Here is a 19,686-nt window from a genome sequence, read left to right as displayed (position 1 = left end):
TGTGTATGCATGTGTCTATATAATATTCTACATAGAAAACATATAAAAACCCCATATATATTACCCTAAATATGCACACCACATATGTAATATATATAACCCTATAAATTACCATGTATATATTGGAAGAATGTACACGAAAATGTTAATGGGAATATATGTGCTAATACATATATATACAAATATAACATGCATACATATTGTTATGGACTGAGTCCTTAAGTCCCCACTGAATTCATATGCTGAAGCCCTAACCCCCAGGGTGACTAATTGGGAGACAAGGTCTTTGAAGAACTGACTGAGGTTAAATGGCCCTGATCTGATAGGATTAGTGTCCTTATAAGAAGACACACCAGAGAGCTCTCTGTGTGTGCGCCCAAAGGAAAGGCCATGTGGGCCCACAGTGAGAAGGCGGCCATCGATGAGCCTGGAAGAGAGCTCTCGCTCGAAACTGACCCTGCCAGACCTTGACCTGGGATTTCTGGCCTCAAAATAAGTATTTGTTGCTTAAGCCCCAGCCTCTGGTATTTTGTTATGACAACAAGTGAACGAGTACAGTGCACACATAGATACATATGTGCATATATATGGAGTGTCCTTCCATATATATGGTAATACATATAGGGTTTTTTAAAAAAAGATTTATTCATTTATTAGAGAGAGAGAGAGAGAACATGAGCAGAGTGAGGGCAGAGGGAGAGGGAGAAGCAGATTCCCAAATTAGTTGAGCAGGGAGCCTGACTCAGGGCTTGATCCTAGGACCCCAGAGTCATGACCTGAGCTGAAGGCAGACGCTTAACTGACTGAGCCACCCAGGCGCCCTACATATAGTTTTAAACATATGGTTTTATGTATATTGCCATGTATATAATACTAACTATAAATACGAGATAGGAAAAATGTCCATCACCATGCAGATCATGGTTCTCTCTGGGAAGTGGGGTTATGGATGACTCTTTATTCTGTTCTTTTTTTTTGCCTAGCTGTATGACCTGAATTTACAACAAACTTGTATTATTTCATATTACTATTCCTTAGTACTCCTGTAAGATAATAATTAATAGTATCACTGTAAAATAATGATTTAAAATGATTTTCTGCCTAAAGTTGGCCTTGGTCTTGAGGCTGGGACAAGGNCATTACTTAGTACTCCTGTAAGATAATAATTAATAATATCACTGTAAAATAATGATTTAAAATGATTTTCTGCCTAAAGTTGGCCTTGGTCTTGAGGCTGGGACAAGGGACAAATGGCTGCAGTGAAGGGGAGCAGAGCCCCAGGAGCTGGGACTGGGGAGAGACCGCCAAAGCCACGTGTATAACGTTGAACAGGTTTGATGAGTCCGCCAGAGCCTCCTCTTGCCATCATAACAGGATTCCCAAGGAAAACGTGTTTTCTGGTCTCCAAAGAGCTGGCTCCTTACACGCACACGTGCGGCTCAGGCTGCCATCTGTGTGCCCTCTCGGTGCGCCAAGTGTGCCAGGGCAAGGCTGCTCCCTGGAACAAGGGCAAGGACAGTCCTAAGGGAATTCTTGAAAACTGGCGTGGCCGTGGGGCCTTGACACCTACGTTTCGTGTCTCCTGCACAGATCAGCTGGACATCATCTCCATGGCAGAGACAACCATGATGCCGGAGGAGATCGAGCTGGAGATGGCGAAAATTCAGCGCCTCCGGGAAGTCTTGGTCCGACGGGAGTCTGAGCTCAGGTTTATGTGAGTGCCCAGGGAGGTGGCCGAGAAAAAGAAGGGGTGGTGGAGAGGGGATCACCCAGAGAAACTAACATGTACTACTTATTACTGCAGATCAGGCGCTGGGATAAAGGCATCATGTACATTTTTTAAAAATCTTATTTGATTCTCAAGACTGCCTAGACTAGGAGTGGGTATCAGAGTCTCCCATTTTATTATTTATTTATTTTTTAAAGATTTATTTGGGAGAGAGAGAGCGTGAGCACAGAGGGGAGGGGCAGAGGGAGAAGGAGGGAGAGTCTTGAGCAGACTTGGTGCTGAGCACAAAGCCCAGTGCAGCCCAAGGCGGGGCTCAATCTCACAACCCTGAGATCATGACCTGTGCTGAAACCAAGAATCGGATGTTCAGCCAGCTATGCCACCCAGGCGCCCCCATAGAGACTTCCATCTTAACCCAGACCCCGAGGGTGGGATTGAATTCAAGCCAGCCTGACTCAGAGACTCAAAGAGCCCAAGCTCTTTTCATGTTTGCTTCTGAGAAGAGAAAATGGGAGAGACAGAGGGAGAGATGGGGACCCAGTGGTGGTTCCTACGTCCATGTTGTTAGACACACACACTCTGGGTTCACATAGTTATGAGATCCCAAACAGCTGGGAGAGTTTGGGGCCGGTTCTCTCTGGGCTTCATTTCTTTGGCTTGTGAAATGGGGGGAAATGATAATACCTCCTGGGGTCACCGACAACCCCAGAATCACATGATTTGACCCAACCTCCACTGGAAAAAGCAGCAACATCACACTTTTTGGGCGTGCACTGGAAGGTATGCATTCCACCCATTCTTTCACTGATTTTACTGAGGCCCGTTATGGGATTATCTCCCATTTTGCAGATGGGAAAGACTGAGGCTCAGGGAAGTTAACCTGCTCAGGGCCTCCCAGCCAGTAAATAGAGCATTTAGGAATCAGATATGGCTCTTCCTGCTTTCAAAACTCATATTGTCCTTGGATGACCTTCAACATATACTGCATAATACGACCTCCTCTCTCACCCTGTGAGATGGACCGCTGGATCGACAGCTGCCATTTATTCGGCTCTCTGTGTGGGGCAGTCCCTGTGCTAAAACGCTTCATGGGCATGGTCCCTCCTCCCAGGAACCCTTAGAGGAAAGTTCTAGAACATCCCTACCATACGAATAAGAAATACATTCCCTTGGATCTGGGAATAAGCTAAACCAATACATACATGACACGGCGAAACAATCCCCTCCTCCTAATAGGTTTTTTTTTTTCAGTTTTTGTTTTTCAAAAGAACTTGAAGGATTGGTTGTGTGAGAGAAGTATTAACTAAGACCAGGTGTTCTATTAAGTCAGGTGATTCCAATCACTGAGATAGCCAGGACTGGACAGGAGGTGCCTGCGGGTTATCCAAGCACAGATGAGTGGCAGGAAGTTCTGTGTCTTTGTCGTGTGCGGGAAAGCACGGAGCTAGACCCAGATTCTCGGGGATCGCCCGCAGAGCAGCAATTACTAAACTGAAGTAACGGGTATAGTCACCCCACGTAACAAACAGCAGACAAACAGCCAAGATCCAAGCACGGGATCAGGGAATGCAGAAATCTTCGTGTGACTCCTCCTTGCGGATGGACTCAGGGCCAAGGGAAAAGCCAGAAAATAGGGACTAGTTGAGAATTCACTGACAGCAAGAGGGTTTGGGATGATTACAGTCTATAAATAATACAGGTGTGCCTCAGAGGAGTTGTGGGTTGGGTTCCGGACCCCTGCAATAAAGCAAAACTTGCTATCAAGTGCGTAAGATGAATTTTTTGGCTTCCCGGTGCATATAAAAGTTATGTTTACACTATACTGTTATTAAGTGTGCAATAGTGTTGTCTTAAAAAAAAAACAACAAGGCACATGCCTTAATTAAAGCAATCCTTCATCGCTAAAAAAACCCGCTAGCTGCCATCTGAGCTGTCAGTGAGTTATAATCCTTTTGCCGGTGGAGGGTCTTGCCTCACTGTTGATGGTGGCTGCTGATCGGGTGGTGGTCGGGGGTGGCCGTGCAGGTTCTTAAGACAACCATGAAGTCGGCCGCATGGATGGAGTCTTCTTTTTATGAACGATTTCTCTGTAGCGTGTGATGCTCCTTGATTGCATTTCACCCACAGAACTTCCCTCCAAACCGGAGTCAATCCTCTCAAGTCCCATCACTGCTTTATCCACTAAGTTTATGTCATATTCTCGGTCCTTTGTTGTCATTTTGACAATTGCATGCCATATTCACCAGTAGATTCCATCTCAAGAGACTTTATTTTTTTTTTGCGCTCATCTATGAGAAGCAGCTCCTTGTCAAAGTTTTATCAAGAGATGGTAGCAATTCAGTCCCATCCTTAGGCTCCACTTCTCATTCCAGTTCTTTTGCTATTCCCACCACATCTGCGCCGACTTCCTCCACCGAAGTCTTGAACCTTCGATTTGTAAAGAAACGCAGTATCTTTGAAGCGTGATAAAGTGGGAAACACAGTAAAACGAGGTGTGCCTGTACATGCAATTAAGTCTTTCTTCCTCCCTTCTAGCTTTAATCCCAATTCATAAAAATGACCATTGTTAATAGTAATGGTTTTTATTAATTCTGATGGACAGTTTTATGACTGTTCTTCTATTACTTAATATATAACCTTTAGTTGGGGCACCTGGATGGCTTAGTCGGTTAAGCGTCTGCCTTTGGCTTGGGTCATGATCTCAGAGTCCCGGGATTGAGCCCGATATCAGGCTCCCTGCTCAGCAGGGGTCTGCTTCTGCCCCTCCCCCTGCTCCTGCTTTCCCTCTCTCAAATAAATAAGTAAATAAATAAATAAAATCTTAAAAAAAAAAAAGGTTCTCTCTCTCCCTCTGCCAACTCCCCACTCTCACACGTGCTCTTTCTCTTTAAAAAAACAAATAAAAGAAAGAAGACAGAGAACATATGAGTTCTGCTGTGAAGTACTGAAAACTCCCTTCAGCAGGTGGGTGCTCAAGAGGAAGCAAAGGCGCGTTTGCTGCTACAGGAACAAGGGCCATCACGTCGCATTTACTGACCTTTGCATCCATCCAGTGTGCGTACGCTCTTATCCCAGCATCTGGCCCATGCCTGGCATGCAGTGAGTGCGTGATGACAAGAACAGCCAGCTCCAGTGCTGGGCCAAGCATGGCACTGAACTCTTGACTCACTGAATTTCCCCATCATGCCCACTCAGGGACAAATCTCAGCCGCAGATACTTGAAAGTAGCTAGGCTCACCGCCACACCACCAGCGCCTCAGTAGACACTGGAATAAATCAAATTATTCAAAGGCTACATAAGGATGTCAGTGTCGTCAGGACAGAAGAAGGGCTCAGTTTCATTCTCCGGGGGAGGGGCCGGCTTCCAGGCCCCCGGGGGGGGCGGTGGGGGGACTTGCTAGGAGCCTGTGGACAATAGTGGATTCTATGGACAGCTCCCCACAGGCCCCCGCCTGGTGTAGTACGTAACCTTGCCAGGAGGTGCACCTACCTTGTCGGTCTCAGCAGTACATGATGGACCCAGGGGGGACAGGATAGAGATCACCGCCCACTCGGCCAAACAAACGCGGCTCATCCATCATCCGCAGCCTCCCCGGCTAGCAGGCCACGTGTGGGCCATTCTTGAATTCAGTTTCCAGGCTGTGTTTCAGAGCCAGACCCTTACGCAGCTATAGGCATCCTATTCGTGCATCCCTTTTAGAGAAGAGAAAAATTGGAGGTTAAATAATTTGCCCACTGTTGCATTAAGCTAATCAGAAGCCAAGCTAGGATGCCATGATTCCAGAGTATTGATTCAGTGAGTGAGTAAGGGGAGGGAGGAAGGAAGGAGGGAGGGGACGAAGGAAGGAAATTCTTTAAAGAGTATACACTGCGAGGGTAGGAATCTTATTCATCTTCCTCACTGTTCTATCTTCCTAGTGTCTTGAAAAGAGCTTGGCACTTATTAGGGCAATTAATATTTGTTGAATGTGCACATTCCATCCCTACCCAGCAACTTCTCTACACACACATACACACACACACTGGAGGGCCCCTGGCACAGGGTAAGAGGGAAATAGAATTTCAGACCATTCTAAGCATTTGCAGGCTTCGGTGGGGAAGATCTGAGTGACAAGAATGTGACAGCCGTTGACTGAAACCATCCCAATGATTGTAGCTGTAATAACCAGGAGGAGATTGGTTTTGTCACACCTGCTCTGAAGTAATCAAGTTAATACCCATCAGCTCCTGTGGAGACTGTGAGTCAGATCACATTTCATGGTCGTGGGTGTCTTCTCACTCTTACCTGCTGTATTGACTCTTTTAAGAATGGGTCCAGTGGCTGCTGCCCTCAACACCCCCAACGTTTAGCATTTTGCTTTCACGGACTTCCATGTTCTTGTCTTGTTGGTTCAACCTCTCCTCTTGCCAGGATGGTGAGGGAGTAGAAGGAGATCTGCCCATTCCCCAGGGAACTAGCATGAATTCATGAGAAGTGGACTCAGGGGTTGTCCTGGCTCTCCTGTGTCCTCAGTGTGTGACCTTGGGCACATGACAGAGTACAGAAGAACTGCTATTTACTCTTTATTCCCTCTCTTCTTTGCCCAGCACTTCTAGAATGCAAAGGCAAACTCCTGGTTGGATGCCCACAATCTCACAATCCCACATTGGGTTTTGTTTTGTTTCACCATCTTGAATTAAGTGTGGTAGAAACAGAAAGGATTTTACTGAGGGAGGCTCAGTGAACAGGACTCAGTCAGGACTTTTCCATACTCTTGCTCTGGAGAGAAGCAATTTATTTGGAACTTAAAATGATGAGCTCTAACTTAGGTGGCCAGGTTGGCAAGTCAACCTGCCAGGAATTCGCGGTTATGCTTTGTAACGGTTCTCAGGGAGGACAGCAGTCAACGGTAGTCATCCTTCCTGCGGGCCAGCCCAGAGCACGCATTATCACACCATCTGTGAAAAGTGCCTACTAATGAAAGGACGAATCGGGGAACCCCCTGTTTGCTTTGAATAAGGCCCACAAAGTCAGGTTCTGGGAAGGGCTATAAGTGACACTGGCAGGCAAGGCGTTATCTTCTCTGTCTTCCTTAGCTTGTCCTCTGGTTTCCAGGCTGCTACTTGGCAGCTGGAGATCTCCCTCTTGAAGTCTGGTGACTTTATGAGCATCATTTGAATGAGTCAGTAAACCCCCCCCCATCACAAAAAAAACGCTTCTGTAATAGGTGCTAAATGTCCGGGAGATCACGCTTGGAGCCTGCTTTGTTCTCTCCTTGATCCTCTGTGCCTCCCACCTCCCCGTCCCTCCGCGGCTGCCCCAGGTCCCTGCCACTCCCTCTTGCCTGTCCTACCGAGGCTGTCGCCAACCTTGGACTCATTTTCTCACCTTTAATTCCAGGCACTGAATCACACCATGAGCTTTTCATAACTCAGCAGCCTGTGCTCGCCTGCCTCGGCTCTCTGCATCGTCCCTACAATCCTGGTCCTGCTGTTTATCTGGGCTTCAGATAATTAAGAATCTTCTGCCTCTGAGCAGGGGCAGGGGGTGGTTATCTTCATTTTACACCTGCTTGCGGGATTTTCATAAAAGGGAGAGTATGCTCTGTCTCTTGGCTTGCCCTGGGCAGTGGCGGCTTTTAATCAGGGAGTGTCAGAACTGCAGCGGGGAGGGGAGGCGGGTGCGTGAAGGACGGGTTTCAGGAGCATAGTGCCTGCATTACACTAATTCCAAAGCCTGGGCTTGGACCCCAATCACTTCCTTTCATTAAGAAGCACCCAGCAGGGTGCAGAGGTCAGGCCCTAGAATCCAGATGGCAGAGATTCAGGTAGGGGAGGGTAGAAGGCACATAAGTTGTAAACAACAGCTTTCGGAATACTTACTATGCTGAGCAGCATTCTAAATATTTTATGTGCATTGATTCATTTAATCCTCACTACAACTATAGAGATAGATAACACCCACGCCCCAGCCCACCCCGCTATTTCCCATCTTATAGAGGAGGAGGAAACTGATGCACAGAGAGGTTGAATAACTTGCCTGGGGTTGCACAGCGTCCATTAAATAGCAGATATTGGTTTATCCCAGGCATTCTGGGTCCAGCGTCCATCCCAACCACTATGCTATGGGGTCTCTTAACTGGCTTTGAACCCCAGTTTCTACTTGTTACCAACCATGTGGCCCTGGAGCAGATATTTAGTCATGTTTCAGCTTTAGTTTCTCCCTCTGTACAGTGGGGCATTGATGCTTTCCTGGCAGCAAGACAGCAAGAGATGAAAAGAGAGGATGTGTGTGAAAGTAAGTGGCTCTTCCTCCTAAGGAAATAAGCAAATCAAAATTCCCTTCCTCCTTTTCACTGTTAACACCATGCTTTGAGGGATCGCAGGGGATCAGGGCTGCTGAGTCATCCCCAGAGAATACCCAGAACACACTCCTCTCCCCGAGAAGCTGGGGAGTGGCTCTCCACCAGTAAGACCAGCTCTACCCCAGGGCCTTGACACTATTATCACCAGTGTTATTTTTAAAAATGTTTTATACACCTGCTTTTTTGTTTGTTTGTTTGCTTGTTTTGTTTTTGTCTTCAATGAGCTGGTGATTCTCAAGTCCTTTAGGAAAAGCTTCAAGCCAAGGGCAAAATGAAGCATGTGCATTTATGTAACTTGACACATCTTAGCCATGTTCGGGAGTCCTGCATCACGCCAGTTGCACTCTGGGTTTTAAATAGCATCCCCTAAGAACAGGTCACTGTCGCCAGAGCCACTGTACATATCAGGTGGGAAGAGATGCCTCTCAATGCAGAAGATCTGAAAAGCAATTTGTTTCGGACAAAATGTGCACGGATTTGAGGAGTTGGGCAGGGGAAGAGAAGGAGGGGAGGGGAATCGGAGGGAGAAAGAGGGAGGATGGAGGACATTGCAGGTTGGACCTCGGAGTGGAAGGACCATCCTGAATTTCTAAGCATGCCGGGAAGTAGGGATGGGTTTGGGAAACCGGGCTGATCAAATGAAGAAAGATACGTCCCCCACTCGACAAGCTTCTGCTGTTCCAAGTTGCCTTTTGCAGTCCGAACACACTTCAGGAAAGGAAATTCTTCTCTCCCTCTCTGGGAGTTCGGACTGTCTTGCCATCGAGGACTTCATTCTCTTACCTCCAAGGATCTCCTCTGAGCCTCCTGTGTGCTGGTGAGCTGGGGGGAAGATCACCATATTAGGCTCTTGTAATGGTTAGGTTTATGTGTTGACTTGACTGGGGCTGTGGGGTGGCCAGACAGTTGGTCATACATTATTCTGGGGGAGTCTATGCGGGTGTTTCTGGGTGAGAGGAAACATTTGGATCTGTGGATGGAGTAAAGCAGATTGCCTTTCCCAGTGTGCGTGGGCCTCATGCAATCCATTGAAGACCTGAATAGTGCAAAGAGGCTGAGAAAGAGGGAACTTTGCCTGCTTTACTGAGGAGCTGGGATATCTTTTCCTTGAACTGAAAAATCAATTCTTCTTGGGGCTGAAGTCTGCCAGCTTCTGGACTGGAGCTATAACATCGGCTCTCCTGCTTCTCTGGCTTGCTGATGACCGATCTTGGGACTTCTCAGCCTCCATACTCGTGTGAGCCACTTCCTTATAAGTAATTAACTGATTGATCAATCAATCAATCGCTCAATCAAACCTCCTATTGCTTCTGCTCCATGGGAGAATCCTGACTAATACAGCCCTGTTTATTCTCAGAAACTTCCATCTGGATGCTTTCTCTGGCTAGCAAAGACCTAGGAAGTTGGAGAACACTGATCAAGATAAAGGGACATTGGCTCCAGCACTTTGTAGAACAGTCTGGCATTACCTAGTAAAGATGAGCACGTACTTACTCCACAACCAGCAGTTTCTCCCCTGGGGATACCCTAGAGCTGCTCTGTAGAATTGGGTAGGCACAGGCTCTATGTGGCTATTTTAATTTAAATTCATTGATATAAAATAAAAAATACAGTCCTTCAGTAGTCCTACTGCATTTCAAAGGCTTGTTCACTGATTGAGCCTAATGGCTGTCCTATTGGAAAGCGTACATGTTTTCATAGAACATTTCCATCATCCCAGCACTGCCCTGAAGAAACTCTAACACGTGAGCGCCAGGAGGCATATTCCAGAATGTTCTTATCAGCCTTGTTTGTAAGAGCAAAACACTGGAAACAACTCAGGTGTTTGTCGGCAGCAGAATAGGACAAATTCGTGGTGGCCTAGTCATTCTGTGGAATTCTGTACAGCGGTGAAAAACAGATGCCCCACAGGCATTCACCCAGATGCATCTCAAAAAACAAGGCTTTCAGTCAAGATGATGTAAAGGTCAAAATGTGTAAAACCAAAGAAGGCACAGACATTCATATAGAGATAGTAAATTAGAAAAAGCATTAAGATAAACTCAGCCCAGCGCTCACCTCTGAGGGACTGAGGGAAATTCAAGGGAACAGGGCCCAGTGGGGATTCTAAGGGTCCCATACAGGTTATGACTTAGGCAAGATGATGGGGACATAACTGTTTATTATTCTGTAAGTGGCATAAATGTATTTTATTAACACTTCTGTATATAGTTCACACATACATACACACATGCACATTTTTCCCCAATTTTGTATTGTGGCCAAATACACATAAACAGAAAATTTTTAAGTATACAGTTCAGTGTTATTAAGAATATTTACACTGTTGGGGCGCCTGGGTGGCACAGCGGTTAAGCGTCTGCCTTCGGCTCAGGGCGTGATCCCGGCGTTATGGGATCGAGCCCCACATCAGGCTCCTCTGCTATGAGCCTGCTTCNCGCACATTTTTCCCCAATTTTGTATTGTGGCAAAATACACATAAACAGAAAATTTTTAAGTATACAGTTCAGTGTTATTAAGAATATTTACACTGGGGGCGCCTGGGTGGCACAGCGGTTAAGCGTCTGCCTTCGGCTCAGGGCGTGATCCCGGCGTTATGGGATCGAGCCCCACATCAGGCTCCTCTGCTATGAGCCTGCTTCTTCCTCTCCCACTTCCCCTGCTTGTGTTCCCTCTCTCGCTGGCTGTCTCTATCTCTGTCGAATAAATAAATAAAATCTTTAAAAAAAAAAAAAAGAATATTTACACTGTTGTGCAACCATTACCCCCGTCCATCTCCAGAACTTTCTAACTTGCAAAACTGAAATCCTGTACCCATCAAACAATAACTCAACATTCGCCCCCAGTCCCTGGCAACCACCACTGGCTTTCTGTACCTATGATTTTGCCTACTCTAAGTTCCTTATATAAATGGAATCTTACAGTGTTTGCCTTTTTGGACACACATGTGCACCTTTTCTTTTCTTTTTTCTTTTCTTTTCTTTCTTTCTTTCTTTCTTTCTTTCTTTCTTTCTTTCTTTCTTTCTCCTTCCTTCCTTCCTTCCTTCCTTCCTTCCTTCCTNGTGTTTGCCTTTTTGGACACACATGTGCACCTTTTCTTTTCTTTTCTTTTCTTTTCCTCCCTTTCTTTCTTTCTTTTTCTTTCTTTCTTTCTTTCTCTCTCTCTCTCTCTCTTTCTTTCTTTCTTCTTTCTTTCTTTCTCTTTCTCATATATATAGAGAGAGTGCATGATGTGTGTGAGTGGGAGGGGGGAGAGGCAGAAGGAGAGGGAGAGAGGGACTTGTAAGCCAGCTCCATGCCCAGCACAGAGCCCAATGCAGGGCTCGATCTCATGACACTGAGATCATGACCTGAGCCAAAACCAAGAGTTGGAAACTCAATCGACTGAGCCACCCAGGCACCCCCATGTGTACCTTTTTAAAGGAAAAATACTAAGAAAGGGAAGGAAGTTTATGATCTTTGATATCTTTGCATCAATGTCTCAGATACCTCAAACCCAATATGTCCAAGTCCAGACTCATGATCTCCATGCCATGATCTGTCCCCACCAAACATAACTCTGCAAATAGCCCAGCATCACCATCTACCCATGGAAATGCCAAATTCTGAAGTTAGATACCATACTTGACTCCTTCCAATTTGCCACTTCGTGTATTGAACCCATCCCCAAATTGAGTCAATTTTACCTTCTAAAGTAGTTTTTAAAACTGTCCACTTTCCTCCATCACTACGACCGCCACCCAAGTGCACATTCCCATCTCTGTCTTGGATCTCAAGAGCCTCCCAGCCTTCCACCTTGCTGCCCTCCAGGCCAGGGTACCACAGCCAGAGGGAGCCTCTGGAAATGCAAATCAGACCATGGCTGCCAGTTCTAAACACTTTCCAGAATTTGTTACTGTGATCAAGCCGACCTGATACCACCAGGTCCATTCCTGGCTCTTCTGCCCTCTGTTCTTCATCTTTCCTCCATCTGCAGCCCCCACCCCTGATCTGCACCCCAAGGGGCACCTTTCAGTCCTCCCCAACACACACACACTCCATGCCCTGTCCTGCCACTGGGGCCATTTTCTGTGCTGCTTGCTCTACTTGGACCCCTCCTCCCGCCACCCTCTTTGCCTGATTAACTCTCCCTCTCCCTCCAGGGCTCAGATCCAGGGAAGGGAAGCCTTCCCAGTACTTGCCAGTCTGTGTCCAATATTCTCCCCATAACCACAATCCTTTCCTTAGAAGACTTTCCCTCTATTTGGATCCACAAGCATTGGTGTGAGTATGTGCTCACTATCTTTCTCCTACCAGACCCCGGCCTTGATGAGAACAGAGGCTGAACTGTTTTCACCCCCAGCAGTGTCAGCAGCCCCCAACACATGCCCAAACTCAGAGCAGGTACACAGTGAATACTTACCTCATCAATGAGCTGGAGTTCATCTTCCTGCTCCTCCCAGTGTCTGAGCCACTGCAAGGGCTCCCTGGAGCTGGCAAGTCCAGGCAATGAGAGCTGCCTGGCCCTCTGAAGGTTAGATGGTGGATCCAGTTCATAGCATTCCTGCAGAATGACAGTGTGACTTTGCTGAGTGTATAAGTTTCCCATGGCTGCTATAACGAACTCCCATAGAGTTGGTGTCCTAAAATAACACACATTGACGCTCTTATAGTACTGGAGGCCAGAGGTCTGAAATTGGCTTCACTGGGCTGAAATCAAGGGTCAGCCGGACCATGCTCCATCTGGAGGCCCCAGGGGAGAGAATCTTTTTCCTTGTGTTTTGCAGTTTCTAGAGATGCATTTCTCGCAGTCCTTGGCTGGTGGCCCCTCCCCCCATCCAAGCCAGCAGAAGGGAATCTTTAAATCTCCCTCCACTGACGTCATCCCACCTCTTCCCCTCTTCTGCATCCGAATCTCACTCTGTCTCCCTCTTAGAAGGCTACTTGTGAGTACATTTAGAACCCACCCAAATAGACCAGGAAGACCTCCCTGTCTCAAGATCCTTAATGTAATCCCACCCGCAGGGTACCTTTTGCTGTAGGAGGTTAACACACTCCCAGGTTCCAGGGATTAGGCCAAGCACAACTCTGAGGACATCGTTCAGCCAGCCGCATGAGGAGAGACTGAGAGCAATTCGCATCGGGGCTCAGCATCGAGCTGAAGTCCCAGCGTGGCAGCAACGGTGACAGATAGGGCCGTGGCCAGGCTGAGCGGAGGGGAAGCACACTCCACATGGAGAACTCGCATCGCTTGATCTTATGCTAAGTTCCCATTATTTTTTTGAAATCTCCCCAAGATGCAGCATCTTATGAGACAGAGAGAGAGAGAGAGGACGAGGGAGCGTCTCGGTGATTCAGCACAGTGGCCTGACAATCAAGGGTTTTCTCCCTCTCTCTGCGTGTTTCTGGAGCAGTGCTGGACTTGAATGGCAGCAAAGCTTGGGAAGTGCTCATCCATATCACCTGATGATCTCAGCTGATGGTTCAGCTTTTGCTCCGCACTTGGTGAGGAATCAGATAACGCTGGACTGGGCGGCCTCATTTCCACATCGTCCCTTCACAGGAGAGCCAGACCTCCCTTGAGATTTCCTGGGCAGGATGCTCACCAAGAAAAGGACGGATGGAAAGTACAAACAGCTTAGCAGGTGTGCCTTGGTGTTTTGGGTCCGCAAGGTTCGCCGGCCACCGCCTCCCGGGAAATGTAAATATCCTGATTTACATCTTTCACTTTATTTAATGGGCTGCTCTTCGTTGAATGATCAGATATGTGGATTTTTTTTTTCCCCTTCTGGAATTTTGACCCAGTCTGGGTCATTCTGTCCTCGGTCCTCTAAACTCCTCAGGGGTTTTGAGTTTGATTAAGTCAATCCAAGACACTCCCAGTGGGGTTCTGTCAGTGGGAAGGCAGCCTGTGTTTTCACTTCTGAGCGTCCTCACTTGGACATCGTTGCCTTCTGATCAAGAGAGAGACTTATATTTGCTCTAAGTTAGCTTATACCTACGTTTGAACTCTAGCTCTGCCATTTACAGGCTGTGCAGTCTAGGACAAATACCTTAACCTCTCTGAGCCCTACCTGTCTCACCTGTCAAATGGGGAAGGCTCCGACATCACAGAGGGGGGTTATGGGGAGTAAAAGAAGTCGTTTTTACATTAAGCACCCAGCCCGGTGCCTGCCACCATGTAAGTGCTCAGTAAATGCCACTTTCTTTGTTTCTGGAAGAAATCGAGTTTGGAAATGAACAGACGCATTTGTAACAGCAGACGTGAGGCCCGCACTCTTGATTATTAGTTGTACGGTTATTTATCTTGAATAGGGGCACAGGAGAAGGGGGGGGAAGGTGGAAGGTGGACTGAAGGTCTCCTCCATGACAGGGCTGTTCAGATTGGAGAGGAGAAGACTCAGGGGCACTTAAGATGTGTCTCGAGACAGTTGAAGGATTGTCCCGTGGAAGAGGGTGTCTGTTTCTTCTGTGTGCGACTGGGACCAAACATAGATGCTGTGGGTGAATTAGGTTACCATCTCAGCCTGAGAGAGGCCTCTCCAAGTGCTTGCAGCTATAAAAAGTGGGAACCTTGGGAGGTGATGAGTTTCCACACCCGGGGATAGTCAAGTGTTTATTTATTCCTTCCTTTACGCAGCCGGCATCTACTATATCATTATCACGTGTCAGGTCCCGGGAATGTGGGGATGAACAGTGTAGATGAGAGCTCTGTCCTAATGCAATCTGAGGGAAGACGTAAAAACTGCACGACTCCTGGGGGGTATACGGAAGCTTCAGATGGGTGATGGGGGGGCAGTGAGTGCCGGGATGCTATGCTCAATTCTTAAGGTTATCATTTTTATTAATTTCCTTAACATCTCTTGAGCACTCCCATGTGCCACGCACGATCCTAAACTTCTTATATGGATCACCTGATTTCGTCTCCATAGCAACCAGATGAGGCAACTACTATCAGGAGCCACACTGAACAGAGGAGGAATTTGCATCTCATAGAAGTTAAGAGACTTGCCCAAGGTCACCCCTCTAAGAACCAGCAGGGTTGGGATTCTAGATGCAGCAGGCTGACCCCAGCGCTTGGCTCTGTGGTGCACACCCAGGGCCAATCCTTGCCTTCCAGTCCATCCCCTCTCCTCAGAGAACCAGTCCCAGGGGTGTGGGGGGTCTCTGTCTCTCCTTACTCCCCTCCTGCGGGCCGGAGCTGACTGGTCCAGATTGGCTTAGTCTGGGCTAATCAGAGTCTCTCTCCTTGGGATACAGAGAGACTTGGGATACAGAGGGCCAGTTGGGTGATGGATTTGCAAACCAAAGACAGTGGATGAGCACAGAAAGCCTGTCTTTGGCAAGGAAGGAGGACAGCACAGCTGCCTCAGGGTAGCAAACAAGAGAGAACTGTCATCCCCGAAAGCAGAGAATGAACTTGGCCATGACATTCCCATTCCAGTCCCCAAGCAGCTCAGCTGAACTGGGCCTTTGCATAAGATGTCGCATCTTCTTACCCCCTGGGTGTCCACTGTCCAGACCGTCGGAGAAAGGTCTCATACTTGTGTGTCTGCAGCCTGGGGAACCCAAAATCTGCCGCTGTGATGTTAGTGAATTTCAGGGTTTCCCTGCTCAGCTCTTCTCTGCTCCCAGGCTTGGTTTCCTGCTCCTCGAACCCCACCCACGTGGGTAGGAAACTCGGATGCTTCACCAGTTTCCATAACGACAGAACATAACAAAGCCCTATGCTACTCCCACAGGTCATCCAAGGAGTTGCTGAACTAAACATTCGGAAAGGGCTCGCACTGAGCTCTTCACTCTTCACAGCAATTTAAAAACCCACAGTTGACATTCCCAGCTAACGAGATCCTTTTAGCCATCTTGTACCAAGAGGTTCCTTTTTCTTGGCCCTTCTCCACTTTGAGGGCCCAGGCTCACCCACCTTGCTTGCAGTTCTCTAGCTCAGACCTCTCAGTTCCAAGGAAGACAACTTCCCTTCCCTGTCTTTTTTTTTTTTTTAAGATATATTTATTTATTTGAGAGGGGGAGTAGGGGGAGGGGCAAAGGGAGAGAAAGAATCTCAAGCCGACTTCACGATGAGCACAGAGCCTGAGATCATGGACCTGAGCCAAAACCAGGAGTCGGACGCTCAACTGACTGAGCCACCCAGGTTCACCCCCCTCCCTGTCTTATGCAGAACAGTTTCACCTGCTTCCAAGAAGCCACAGTGCCAAAAGATGCCTGGGCTCTCCGGGACACTACCCCAGCTGTCTGTCAAGTTACGATTCTGAGCAAAAACTCTTTCTGCCCGACGATAAATATGGGTACCTGCTGTTAAGGTCCTAACATTTCTCCCCATTTTTAACACCTTTATTAGACTATCTTTCATGAAATGAGCTTGAGGGGATTTCTGTTCCTTCTAGCCCATGCTGGGAGGTTCTGCTGAAACGTTAATCGGTCGAGAACTCCATTTCCCAGAATCTTGTTCCTTGTCTGGATCCAGGTTAAAGGTGGGAGATCTCAGAGGCAGACAGGAAGTGCAGTGTTGATTCACTGAGGGCCACCATGTTTGGATGAGGAGGTAATCAGATAGAGAAGGCCATGGAGTTTCCAGCTCATCCTCACTCTCCCCGACTTCTCATCCAAGTGGTCGTCCTGGCTGCCGGCCCTGCTGACCAAAAGCAGCCCTCCATCTTCTAGACACTTGGCAGACAAGACAGCAGCCTCCCGAAGACCCTTCTACCTGCTTTCCGTCTACAGCCCCACATCGCCAGCTAGATGTGCGTGACTTCACAGATGGGCTGGCTGGTGACTCCTCGGTCTTCCACAACCCCTCCTAGACTTTTGCGTCCCCAGCTCCTCCCACGACGGTGAAAGGTCTAATTCCTACAGTGCAGCCCTTGCTCCATAATTCAAGGTGGTTCTGCTTCCCTGATGGAGCCCTGACCGATACACATCCAGAGCCTTTCCAGAAGAAGCAGCTGGAGGCTGGCGGCAGTGAATCACAGGGAATCAGCCAGAGAGCTTTAGAGAAAATGCCAACACCTGGGACTTATCCTAGAGTCTGATTTATTTGGCCCAGGATGTGGTGCAGCCATTGCAAGTTTTAAAAGCAGCTGGGGTGAATCCCTCCCCCCACCGACCACCCACTGCCTCGACCTCCCACTGTACAGACGTCCTATTACCTCTTCCCTGGGGGAAGAACAATGCTGGTGGCTGTTGGTTGCTTGCAGATGACTCATCTTCTTACTCTCTTTTTGTAATTTTTTCTTGATGAAAATTGGTCTCAGCCTGAAAGTGTAAAATCCACCCAACATTAGCATGGCTCCTGGCATGGCATTAGCTACCTCTCTCTCCAGTGGCTTTGAACCGTGATCGGAATCAGAACGAAATGTATGTTTGTGGTCTCCCGTGGCACATGAAAATCCCAAAGCCATCTGTTGTCTTCATCATCGTGTCCGTTATCAAAATACACTGATTAAGCCTTCAATTGAACCTGGTGCTGTATTTATCGAGAAACTCACAATGATTAGCTTTCTAAAAGCTTATCACCGAAAGCCAAATTTATAATCATTCAGCGACCATCGCTTTCAATTCACTCCATTGCCCACTTACGTTTGACCTCTAAAAACCAACACACAGTCTCCCTTTTTTGTTTTTGTTTTTAAGAGATCCATTGGGCAAGCCAAGAGTTGGCAGATAGGGAATTTCTGAGCTTCTTCGCTGAACCACAGAGGGATCTGGGGATCACAATGTAATATGATAAAGGTGGATTCTAGGGCCGGATGGGGCAGAAATTCACTCCCAGCCTCACCGCGGACTAACTGCGAAAACTTTAAGCCTCGAATCCCTCATCTTTAAAACTGGTGGAATTATAATTCACACCCGCTGGAATGAGGAATAAATGAATGCTCAAGAAGAACCTAGTACAGAGCCCAGCCCCTGTAAGCACTTCCTACATATCAGTCATGAGGATGCTTACCGACGTCTTTCTGTGATTCCAAGAAGGAGCTGGAACTGGAGTTTGGCCCAAGACAAAAACTGTCCATTTATAAAATGAGATCTGAATTTCACTTTGAAAGCCACACTTCTGAACACGCCTGAATAAACGAACATTTTGGCTTCACATGAGGTTTCCCCAGATGGAGTTTGGTGAGCTGGACCAGGTTATGAAGAGGGACCTCTGCACCCTCCCACCCCCGGGAGAGGGTGATTATGTGCTGTTCTTTGTCTCCAAGTGCTCATGCTGCCCCTTAGCCCCACTAGGACTGGCCTTTCGGGTGCTGGGGGAAATTTTCACCTGCTGCTAGAACAATTTAGAGTAGAGGCGTCTCAGGCTGTGATGCAGTCTGGTTAAATTCAGGGAGACTTGCCCAGGGCATCATTAACCGCCTGGGGGAGTCAGCCCTGGCCATCTGTCGTCTGCCATCCCTCTGTCTGGTTTTCCCTTTGGTCACATTGAGCCATCCTGAGAAACTTCTAAAGGTCCTCTCTTCTTGCTGCGCTGGCACAGTTAACGAGAAACATGGCGTGGTCGGGGGTTTGGCGTTGGGGCTGAACCAGCCCTGGACTTGGAAATGGGACCTGGGTTGAGATCTTGGCTGTGTGACCTCCGGTGATGCGACTGGTCCAGTTTTTCCCAAAATGGGCAACACTCTGGGATGATTTTAGGTGGTAGCTGGGGAAACATTCATTGAGAATTTATTTTCCTGTGTTTTAAGGAAAAATATCGGTTCTCCATCTATGGTGCTGTCAAAAGTCTTATATTAAAATATTTTCGTATGGAAAGAAAAATACTGAATAAGTAATAGTGGAGCAGGCTTGAGATCTGGCAGTCATTGTCATGGTGTTAAGCAAATGACTAACGTTTAGGAAACACTGACTTAGCCACACTGAGCCTTCTTTCCTGCAAGAGGCATAAGAATACTTCCTCTGCTGGGGGAGTGAAGTACTCGGCAAAAGCTAGAGGAAGCATAATGGGTGAGCGATTGTCAAGAGCTTCATTTGTGTAAAAGCTGGTATCCCAGCTGAGCAGCTAACCAGCTGTGTGATCTTGGGCAAATTGCTTACCTTCTCTGTAACTCTGGTTTAGTGTTTGATGTTTTTAACCAAATATGCATCCTTTTTCCATGCCAATTCTCTGATTCTCTGATCCCAACTGAATATCCAACCATTAATTCAATTTTGACACTACCTACCTGGAGTTAGGGTCAGACCCCACAAGTTAAAGGGCTCATTCCCATAAGACTGCCCTCACTTCAGATGCCTGTCACAAGTCCCCAGGGTACCTACACTTCTGTCCAGCCAACTACAAATTCGGGGTTCCCATGCCCCTCCCCCCCAGACTGGATAATTCACTAGATTGACTCAAAATTTAGGAAAGCATTTTTGTTTGTGTTGTCTAGTTTATTATGAAGACTACAACTCAGGAACAGCCAAATGGAAGAGAGGCGTAGGGCACAAGATAGAGGTGGTGGGGTGATACAGAGCTTCCATACCCTTTCTGGGCACACTAGCCTTCCCAGCCCATGTGTGTCCACCAACCCAGAAACTGCTTGAATCTTATTGTTCAAACATTTTTATAACTCAGTCTGCATCCCCCTCCTCTCTTCAGAGGGGGGAGGGGTCGGGGGGAGGTAGGGGCTGAAAGTT

At 47.5% G+C, this 19,686-nt stretch overlaps 1 protein-coding gene across 1 annotated transcript in view; it reads left to right on the top strand.

Moving 5' to 3' along the window:
* Positions 1-1,596: 1,596 nt before the first annotated feature.
* Positions 1,597-19,686, top strand: part of BMERB1 (bMERB domain containing 1) — a 58,332-nt gene continuing 40,242 nt past the window's right edge. Inside the window, exon 1 of the mRNA XM_034670337.1 lies at positions 1,597-1,714. Coding sequence (XP_034526228.1) covers positions 1,611-1,714 — 104 coding nt within the window. The 5' untranslated portion in view covers positions 1,597-1,610. The remainder of the gene's footprint in view (positions 1,715-19,686) is intronic.

Source organism: Ailuropoda melanoleuca, chromosome 10 (genome assembly GCF_002007445.2).
Source record: "Ailuropoda melanoleuca isolate Jingjing chromosome 10, ASM200744v2, whole genome shotgun sequence".
Taxonomy (NCBI): Eukaryota; Metazoa; Chordata; class Mammalia; order Carnivora; family Ursidae; genus Ailuropoda; species Ailuropoda melanoleuca.
Note: the sequence above shows the minus strand (reverse complement) of the source record. Positions and strands in the feature narration are given on the sequence as shown.